The sequence below is a fragment of the Sus scrofa genome, chromosome 12 (assembly GCF_000003025.6).
Source record: "Sus scrofa isolate TJ Tabasco breed Duroc chromosome 12, Sscrofa11.1, whole genome shotgun sequence".
Taxonomy (NCBI): Eukaryota; Metazoa; Chordata; class Mammalia; order Artiodactyla; family Suidae; genus Sus; species Sus scrofa.
The window spans coordinates 32,006,195-32,016,382 of record NC_010454.4 but is presented as its reverse complement, the minus strand read 5'-3'; the positions used below and the strand labels follow the sequence as shown (position 1 = coordinate 32,016,382).

The following is a 10,188-nucleotide window of genomic DNA, read 5'->3' as shown; positions in this document are numbered from 1 at the left end:
ATTAGCTCTTGTTGAAGTGAGAGATGATTTACTCATCCCTCCCAAGGTCCCACTTGTTGAGTTATTTGATTTTAGCAACTCTGGGTGTTATGTTTATATAATCTTTCATAGTGACCCCAAACAAAATGGGTAAGAGAATGGTGACCAGGCTGTGCATCTAAATGATGTGTTTTCCTTTCTCTATCTATGTGAATTTTATGAGTTTGGGGTACCTGAAAATTGATCAGCAAATAGTAAAATATATATCTAAGGCATACCTATTATTCCACTTGGTACTATCAGATCTCTCTATCTGATGCCCTAGACCTCAAAGAAAAGTGTCTTGGGTGAGGGGTAGGGGGTAGCAATAATAACATGATCTGTTATCCAAAATGAAAGCACAGATCAATTTCCAAAATGTGCATGGTTTCGGAGAATAAATGCAGACACACCCTTAAAAGAAGCATTGGAAAGGAGAAAAACTTTGGCCAGCTTCCCAAATCTCACTGAATCCAACTGGACTGGGTGACGACGAAGATCAAAGGCATGTGGTGATTGGACAGAGGGCCAGGAGGAGCTGGCATCCTCCAGGGCTGCTGAAAATTATCCAACCCAAGCACACCAAGCAAAAGCAAACTGCAAGTACATATGGGTGAGTAATCAAATACACATGGAGGTGCTCCTCACAAAATGAAAATCTGTGTGTTTCCAAAGGAGAAATTTCCAGATCATCCACAGCATCTACCCAATGGCAAAAAACCAAAATGTTAACCTTACCAATTAAGAAATGGACAGAGTTCCTTTGTGGCTCAGTGGGTTAAGGATCCAGTGTTGTCATCACTTCTGCAGCCCTGGTTACAGCTGTGGCATGGGTTCAATCCCTGGCCAATCAAAAAATGGAAACTTTGGCTTTTTCTGAAGGGAAACCAGCAAAATCTCTCTCATGGTGCAGGCCATCTTCCTTGTCCTTCTCCACCTCTATATCCCTCTCATCTAAAGAGCTTTATTTCTCAGAAACAGACCCATGGACAAGGAGAACAGACTTGTGGTTGTTGAGGGGGAGGAGGAAGGGAGAGGGGTGGAATGGGAGTTTGGGATTAGTAGATGCAAACTACTTCATTTAGAATGGATAAATAATGAGGTCCTACTGTATAGCACAGGGAACAATGTCCAATCTTCTCGGATAAACCACAAGGGAAAGGAACATTTTTTTAAAAAGATGTATAGATGTAAAGGAATATTTTTTAAAAAAGAATATGTACTGGCTTAGTGGAAAACTAAGCCACTAAGCTGTACAACAGAAATTAGCACAACATTGTAAAGCAACTCTATTTTTATTTTATAATGATTTTTATTTTTTTCCATTATAGTTTGTTTACAGTGTTCTGTCAATTTTCAGGAAATTCAATTTAAAAAAAAAAGTTTGGGAGTTTCCATTGTGGCTCAGCAGTTAGCAAACCTGACTACCATCCATGAGGACGTGGGTTTGTCCCTGGCCTTGCTCAGTGGGTTAAGGATCCGGCGTTGTGGTGAGCTGTGGTGTAGGTTACAGATGCACCTTGGATCCAGTGGTTCTGTGGCTGATTTGTAGTCTGGCAGCTACAGTTCAGATTGGACTCCTAGCCTGAGAACCTCCATATGCCTCAGGTGTGGCCCTAAAAAAAAAAAGACAAAAAGACCAAAAAAAAAAAAAAAAAAGTCTACTTCTGATTTGTTTCTAAGTAAAATGAGATTTTTCAAATTTAGGGGAATTTTCTCCAGAACAGTGAGTGGTCCTAATTCTGCTCTTTATGATGCCTTTGGTAGAAGTTTGGCTTATTTGATCGTATATGTGATTTTCCAGAGTACCACTGTTTCCATGGTGCCTTGCTACCTTCTGGTAAACAGCACTGATAAAACCTCTCCTCTGGCTTTAGGGAGAGGGTCTACACAAGGTATCAAATACCATTTCACCATCGATCCTTCTCCATTACCCGCATGTTATTGTGAAAAAAAATTTTTTTACCTTTTCACTCCCCTGCCCACACATTCCTTCAACTCCACACCTTCCTAGAAGTGTAGAAAAAGGATTACAGATTCTTTTTGCATGTTCACAGTATTACAGATGGATAATATCAGAATGGGGGCTTTGGATAGGGAAAACCTCAAAAATGAAAGCCTGAATGAGGATACAAAGAAAGAAAAACAAAGGAGGACACTCTTTCCAAACATGGTTTCCTTTTTAAAAAATATATGGATTCCAGTTTCACAGAAGGGAACACAGAAGAAAATACAGCAAAACAAGGATTTCCTCTTACCAGTTTTTCTCCGGTCCCTTAATTGTGTTTAAGCCTTGGTGAGTACTTTGTTTACGGTCCCTAGTGCAATGATTTGCATCCCCCTCTTTGGGTAGCTGTTCGCTGACGGAGCTGGCAGCTGTCTCAGTCCAATTCTGGCTGGGAAAGGTAAGGATATTTGCCTTGGTTTTTGAAAGATCTGGGAGAGAAGAAATGTGGAATGGCTATGGAGGAGTAGGGTAGGGTGGAGGGATATAGATTTAATTCATGATTGGAAGCTTTCTGAAAAGCTCTCCAAACTAAAGAAGTCTCCAGGAGCCATGTGTTTAAAAAGAACCAGAAAGATTTCCTCTCTCTTCTGAAGGAAGGGTTGCAGAAAGAAGGCTGCTTGCATTGTGGATGAGATTTTGAATTGGGGCAGGTGTCTCTTAAGGCATTACCAGGATGTTTAATATCTTACAGAGAGGAGGGAGGAATAAAATTATTCAAAGATATCAGACATTGATCAAGAGGAATCCTCTTTAATTTTATTTTGGTTACTTATTTTTTAAATTAATTTTATTGGAGTATAGTTGATTTACAATTTGTGTTAGTTTCAGGTATGCAGCAAAAGGATTCATTTATACATATACATCTATCCATTCTGTTTCAGATTCTTTTGCCATACAGGTTATTACAGAATATCGAACATAGTTCCTTGAGCTATACAGTATATCCTTTTTTGGTTATCTATTTTATGTATATGATATCCTCATATATGAATTTTAATTTGAAGAGGTAAAAGTCATTTAAAACTGCAGGCATTCTTGGGTATAACAATAGGTATCTATTCCTTGGATACAATTTCTGCTTTCTTCCAAAGCTTTGTACTTCTCTTTATTTATCAATGCAAATCATCATTTTTCTACTTAGAACCTAAAGATGTGCATCTGTGTATCTGGGAAGATGCACACACTCTCAAGAAGAATTAAAGTGCATGTGACATCTGCAGACTGAAAAGGCTGAAGAAAGCTTTGGTATTAGGAGCAAAGATGACAGACCAACCCTGCTCCCAGCACAGAAACACTCTCTGTCTCTCATTATAAATTCAGCCAGGAGCTCACCAAGGGGAAAAAGTGCCTCTGGCTTTTCTCTGGGAGAAGTCTAAATTGTGTCAAATTATGATTTGGGCAATTGGGGAACATGATCTTCAACAGGATAGGGTGGTAATCAGAGCCTCAGTGGGGTTCTTGGATTATTTGATGGAGGAAAGTGGCCTTTGCTAGAAAGTAGAGAGGAATTGTCCCTGAAGACCAAAATCCACATGGGACAACTGCCGCTCTCCTAAGGAGCATCTCAAGAACCTCTAAACATGTGGCCCGTGGGCCCCCACATCCCCACCTTCCCAGGGCACTGCTGGCAAATACCAAGATGCCCTGGTTTTAGGTATCCCTTCTCTCCAATACCAAGTGACAGCACTCCTCCTGAATGATGGCTGTGTCCCTTTACACCCCACCTTTTTAAAGGCTGAGGATTGTAGTGGCTAAGGCCCTCCAGGTCTCACCCTCAGCAGCCGGGGCTGCCCAAATCACCAGGCCTCAAGAAGATTTCAACTTCATTTCTTTTTAATGAAAAAGCCCGTGCTCTGGTTTCCATTCCAGAAAAAAGAATTTCTGATTCTTTTCCCTTTATGACAAAATTTCCAGGTTGTCATTACAGGACAAGGTTGGAAAGAGCAGGCCATTGTAGAACGGAGGTGACATGCCTGAGAGCATGCACGCCTGCCAGGAGTGAGTGAAATCTAGCAACCCCAGAGAAAGAAGGAAAACAAATCCCTTTCAAGCTTTATTTTATATTTGTAGTATTAGTTGTACCAATTAAAAGCAGGCTTTTAAAACTGTGCAGATTAATAAATTGATGATGGATAACTTTTAGCTACAAAAGTTTATGGATGAGGTTATAATAGTCACCAAATATTATTTCATTTTTCCCTCTACAAGACAATCTGAATTTTAAAAATTTAAAATAGATTACCTGTAAGAAGATAAAGCTATAAGTCCATTTGGAGAGAGGGTATGGGAAAGAGACTTTTAATTTTAGTTTGAAAGCGTGACATGCCCAGCCATTTATGTTTAAATATTTAGAATGCCTTGCTCCTTAAAGTGAGTCAAGGAGCAGCAGACTGACATCAGCCAGGAGCTTGTTAGAGACTTACTAAATCAGAATCTATATTTAACAAACTCCTTACATGGTTTCTGTGCCAATTAAAGACTAGATTCTTACCAAGTGTTTCTCTTCTTCTGTGTGACCTTTGTCAGATTACTAAACTTCTCTGAGCCTCATTTATAAAATTTAAACTCATTTGTAAACTAGTGAGAATTAATATTAATGGAGGCACCTGGCTTGTGCCGTGCCCATAGGAGGTGCTCTATAAATGACAGTGGCAGTGATGTTGATGATGATTTTAGCAGTGCCAAACGTACTTCCTAGCACAAGCAGTAATCACGTTTCAATCAAAGTGACTGGTTTTCCTCCTTAACCACAAGCATTTGTATCTCCCTCCCTCATTGCTAAATAAATTGACATCAAATAAGGAGAGGGGGGTTCAGCTTCAGATGGCCAGCACACATACATGAGGAAAGAATACTTAGGAGACCTAGGAACACGGATTTTTGCTGGCTTAGGGGCTGGATTCAGCTGCCCAATGACTTCACAGCTGTTCCTGCCGCCCTAAAAGTGTCTGTCCCTTCAGCTCTGTCCCCTCAGCTGGGTCTGCAACGCTGACTCGGGGATTTTCTTGTGAAAATGCATGCTGGGCGGGAGGAAGATCTGCGCTGGGGAAAAATTGAGTAATGCAAAGCAGTGCACACAGTCAAGGCTGCAAGAGAAATAAAAGTAAAAGCTGGCTCCTGTCTCTGGGGACTCTCGAATGATTCTGACTTATCATGTCACTGAGCAGAGCTGGGGGAAGCCAAAACTCGGAATCTGCTGGCAAGGAAAAGAACGAAGAAAAAAAAATGGCAGGGAGGGGCAATCCGGCAGGGGAGGAAATAAAAAGAAAGAGAGGGAAAGACAAGCGTCATTTAGGAAGAGGTAGAATAAAAGCAAGAGCTCCAGGATCTAAAACCCTCCGTTCAGTATCCTATTTTATATCTTTTCTTTTCCCCAGAGGGGATCCCTGCCTTGTCATTTTGGTGACAGACCTGCTATTACAGGCTCTCTTCCCAGAAGTTGCAGAAGAAGCGCTTCTCTTCAGTCCCTTCCAAGTTCACTGGTCTCCCTGGTAATGGATTACTTCTCTCTGAGGTACGTGTAAGTGGTTTGGGGACAGAGCTTCATTTTTAGATTAGCTGAAGTCTCAGCTTTGGGCTGAAGATTTTTTTTTTTTTCTTGCAGATAGAATCACAAATATCCTTTTACTGGCCTCACCAGTTTTTTTTAGGGTATCATTAAACAGCAGGGATTAATTTGGTGACTAAAAATTCCTTATAAAGAGGCAGCCCTAACTTTGAGTTCATTGCACAAGGGATGATATTTTTACCTCCCAGGGCAAGGAGGAAACTGAGGTTTGATGTGGGGTTGAATTAGTTTTCAGTGGATGCTTAATATGATCAAAATATTCATCTCACTGGAACCATCTGTCTCCAGTATCTTCCTTTAAATGCTTTCAGCAACTGCAACTGCTCAGCCCTTTAGCTGCTAGATCAATGCTCCAGGACAAAAGAGAATGACTTACCAGGTCTGAGGCAAGACAGGAGTGTTCACTGATTTCTCCTAGATGGCATCTCAACCAGATGCCTTTGATCAAGAGTCTTATATTTCATCCTGAAATGTTCAGGTTCAAAATATTTAGATGGAAGATAGTATGAGAAAAAGAATGTATACATATGTATGACTGGGTCACTATGCTGTACAGCAGGAATTGACACAACTCTGTAAATCAACTGTACTTTAATAAAAATAAAATTTTAAAACGAAGAAAAATATTGAGAAAAGTGTATCACAGCAAGTCTTTGTACACAAGAGCATGGGGTGAAAATGAACTTGTAAATCTTTACTGAAACTTAGGTATGCTTATTGGAAACATATGGTACACATAATATCAAAATTCCTTGTTGAGTTGAATGGAAATTTTGTGAATTGACAGCTGATTACTCTAATAGTTGATCTTATATTTAATTTTAAAAAACACACAATTCTGACCAACAAAATCGTTGGATCTTTTTTCTTGTGTTAGCTTTTTCAAATGGATCAGAGGATATTGCCACATTTTAGCTCACAAATCCTAGCCTTATTGTCATTGAATTTTTGCCAAACTATGGCCACACTGTCAATTCAGGGCCACCTGTGCTGTGTTGTGTTTGATGTTTACAGCAATAAAGACTTGTTGACTGTCAGTGGATGGAGAAGAACATCTTCTGTATGCTAGCTGCTGGTCTTGACATTGATTGGGTGTGCAGTGAATGGGCGATAGTTTGGAAAGAATGCATGTTATGCCCGGAAACATTGGCAGAGTCTAAGTTGCTGTGAGTGTGGAACAGTCTGGGCAAAGTGTTGTTTATACCATTTTCTCTTTTTGAATGAGGCTGTTTTGGGATTTGGATCGAGGCTTTTCTGTGTGTTTAGAGGAAAGAGAAGCAATAGACAAAGGAGAAAAGCTTGTAAAATATTTGTAGATCGCCAGATTATATTAAGCACCGTAAAGTGCTTCCTGCTTTTAATATCTTTCTTTTCTTTATAGTTCTCTACTTTATCTTTCTTTCTGCCCAATGCAAAGAGAATGCAAACAATTAGGAAAACAATCTTAAAGCTGATTCACAGGCACTGATGCCTCCTAGAAAAGAATACAGTGGTATTTCCCCAACTTTTTACTCCTACTTGCCTGGGCTCACTCTGATCCACTTAGCTCCCGTGTTCTGTCTTCTCCTCCACAGCTTCCACCCTGGTGAGACTGCCCAGGACTAGTCTGTGAACCCAGCTAGGAAACTCCATTGTAAAAATGGCGGACGAGCCCATAAAGGAAATCCTGGGAACCCCGAAGTCTCCCAAGCCAGCGACAATGGAAAAGAGCCCCAACAGTGAAGTCGTGGTCACTATGGTTCCCCTGGTCAGCGAGATTCAGCTGACGGCTGCCACGGGGGGTGCCGAGCTCTCCTGCTACCGCTGCATCATCCCCTTCGCCGTGGTGGTCCTCATCGCGGGTGTAGTGGTCACCGCCGTGGCTTACAGCTTCAATTCTCATGGCTCCATCATCTCCATCTTAGGCCTGGTCCTTCTCTCCTCGGGACTGTTTCTCTTAGCCTCCAGCGCCTTATGCTGGAAGGTGAGACAGAGGAGCAAGAAAGCCAAAAGGCGGGAGAGTCAAACGGTTCTCGTGGCAAATCAGAGAAGCCTGTTTGCTTAGGACTGAAGGAGACCAAATGCGATGCATGGCCTGAGGACCTGCTCTCACTTCATCAGCCCAGCCTAGTGCGGGAGAGGACTGACTTGGCATTGCTATAGACTGACCGTGGAGGGTGGACGGAACTCATCTGTGAGCAAAGACATGTGTCTTCTTTTATGACAAACTTAACTCTAAGGGCTATTTCTAAGACTGAATAATCAGCTTTTTCTCCATATTAAATATTTTAGGGGTCATGGGAGGTGGGGGGCATTCAAAAACATTTGCTTCACCTTCGAAAGGAGACAAGAGAAGATGAGTTTGGGGACACCAGCAACCTGGCTGCAAAAGAGATATCCCACGCTTTTAGGAAGTTGTATCATAAAAATGTTCTGCTGGGAGTCTAAACTGCCTTGAACTTTGCATACTCTTGTGAAATTCTGTGATAATTTTTTTTTTCTGAAAAGTTGATTCTCTGACGTCTGTTTATTTCCCACTTTCAGTAACTCATCACCGGTGGTACTTTTCTTGAAGAATAAACTAATATTTTGTATGTTTTAACATTGGATAGTTTTTAGATGATAGTAATTATATGTCAGAACTTTTTTAATAAAAGGTGAAAAGTGTGGCTACTAGATGACATGGGGGATAAATTAATATTAAAATAATCCAATATAGCACTTTTGATGATTTTTGTATTAAAGTTTAAATGTACAGTTCATTCAAAATAATAAATACTTATTGCTGCTGAAATGTCTTAAATATTTGTTTCTGTTGTAGTTATTGTTATTGCAATTTCACACTGCCAATCTTCCCTGGCTTCATCTGCAACATCGCAGTTGTATTTCTTTCAAATGGGTGTGTTGTGTCTTCCTAACTTAACTAAAAGATTTTTATTTTTATCCCATCATCATTTTCATGACTTCTGAAGAGTAATATTAATTATGTTTCCTATATTCTAAAAGATTTCTCAGCCATTACGACTAGGCAATCGATGCCTGGGGTCAGGAATTTTATAATGTGTTGTTAAATATGTATTATGTATTTATCAAATTACGTGTTAAATATGTGTTTAACATGTTTTAGAGCACCAACTATATGCCAGGCCCTGGATCCATTCTCAGGTGGCTGAAGTAAATTAGTTGTAATACAATGCAAACAAGGTCACCGCTTGGCTTCTGTGGATATTGAACAGCCAGAACTCTCCCATAACACTAGCTGGAAATATTCCAGGGTCATGTCGTTTAAACCACATTAGACTAGGAGTGGGAAGATAGACATGAAGCCTTTCTCAAACGTTGGAAAAACAAAGCAAAAAAAAAAAAAAAAAAAAAAACAAGCCTAGCAAAGCACTTTCAATGAAGGTGTTCTAGCAAAGACTTTAATTAAATATGGCAGAAGCTTTCTGGTATGTGCTTCCTGGGGCTTGAGTAGTTTGGTAAAGGGAGATACCCTCATGGCCTAGTTTCTGCCGGCTTTAAAGGTCAGATGATGAAAGTCTAGAGCTGTTGAATACAGTAGAGAGCACCAGAGTTATCTTCACCTCACGTGAATCCACAGTCCTCTTGGCCATGAAAGGGTATGGCATGGTATTTATTACAGTGGGAGGGGGACTGTGCTTTTGCCTGCCTTTTTTCTGCTCAAAGCTTTCTAAAAGCTCCTTATTGATAATGAAGACATTTCTCAGGCAAGTGTTCAAGGTTCTCCACTGTCTGATCCAAACAGATGTATCCAGCTTTCACTCTCATTTCAACCCCAAAATGCTTAAGCTAGCCAGACAAGACAATTCACCATTCCTGGATCAGGCTTCAGTTTTCCTGCCTCCATGTATGTTCAAACTTCTGTTTTCTGCCCTGCATAATGCCATCATTTCCCTCTCCAACATATCCAAATCCTGCTTCTCATTAGAGCCCCAGCTTAAATGCACCCTCTTCCTAGAGGTTCCTATACATCTGAAAGTAATTGGTCCTTCGAGAGTCTCTACCTCTTTATTCTCTGATGGCAGCTTTCATTTTCTACCATGTTAGTGCCATAAATGTTTTCTCTTCTTCCAAATCTCCTTAAAAGGGCATCACATGCCTTTTATACTTTTAACCCCCCTTGCAATGCCTAATAAAATGTCCTTCACAGGTTAAGTACTCAATATACTTAGTGAGTTCACCTTAAATGAACTAAAGAATAAAAATTTTTAAAAATCAAAAAATGAGTGGTTGATCCAGAAATACAGTTCATTTGCTTAAATCTGTTAAAAGAAAATGCTTTCGTTCTCAAATCTCCCAAAATAGACCATCTTTCCCCACCCTGCCTCCACTGTAAGCACCAGGTCTAGGTAAACGTTTACCACCACCTTCTTTAGCCATGTTTGCCCTTCCAAATGTTTGGAGAGTAAATGCATGAATTATTTCAGGCCACCAGGGGGCCTCATGCTGCTTCCAGATAGTCCCTGAAGAAACCATACGGAAAGATTGTAATGACTGATATGGGATCATACTGGAAATAGCAATATCTCTCCTAAATATGAGGATTTGGAGAAGATTCTTCACTGAACCCACCCCTACCCTCCTCCTTAAACCA

General features: G+C 40.4%; 1 protein-coding gene across 8 annotated transcripts; it reads left to right on the top strand.

Moving 5' to 3' along the window:
- On the top strand, nt 2,289–8,376 carry TMEM100 (transmembrane protein 100). Of its 8 annotated transcripts, XM_005668950.3 has the most exons (4): nt 2,407–2,423; nt 2,908–2,924; nt 5,404–5,540; nt 7,169–8,376. In XM_005668950.3, the coding sequence occupies exon 4, from the start codon at nt 7,234–7,236 to the stop codon at nt 7,636–7,638; it is 405 nt and encodes a 134-aa protein (XP_005669007.1). In that variant the 5' UTR covers nt 2,407–2,423; nt 2,908–2,924; nt 5,404–5,540; nt 7,169–7,233; the 3' UTR covers nt 7,639–8,376. The 8 variants fall into 8 exon arrangements, with proteins under 8 accessions (XP_003131665.1, XP_005669007.1, XP_013836542.1 ...); XM_003131617.6 differs by lacking the exon at nt 2,908–2,924 and having other exon boundaries at nt 2,289–2,423; XM_013981088.1 differs by lacking the exons at nt 2,407–2,423; nt 2,908–2,924 and adding an exon at nt 3,014–3,032.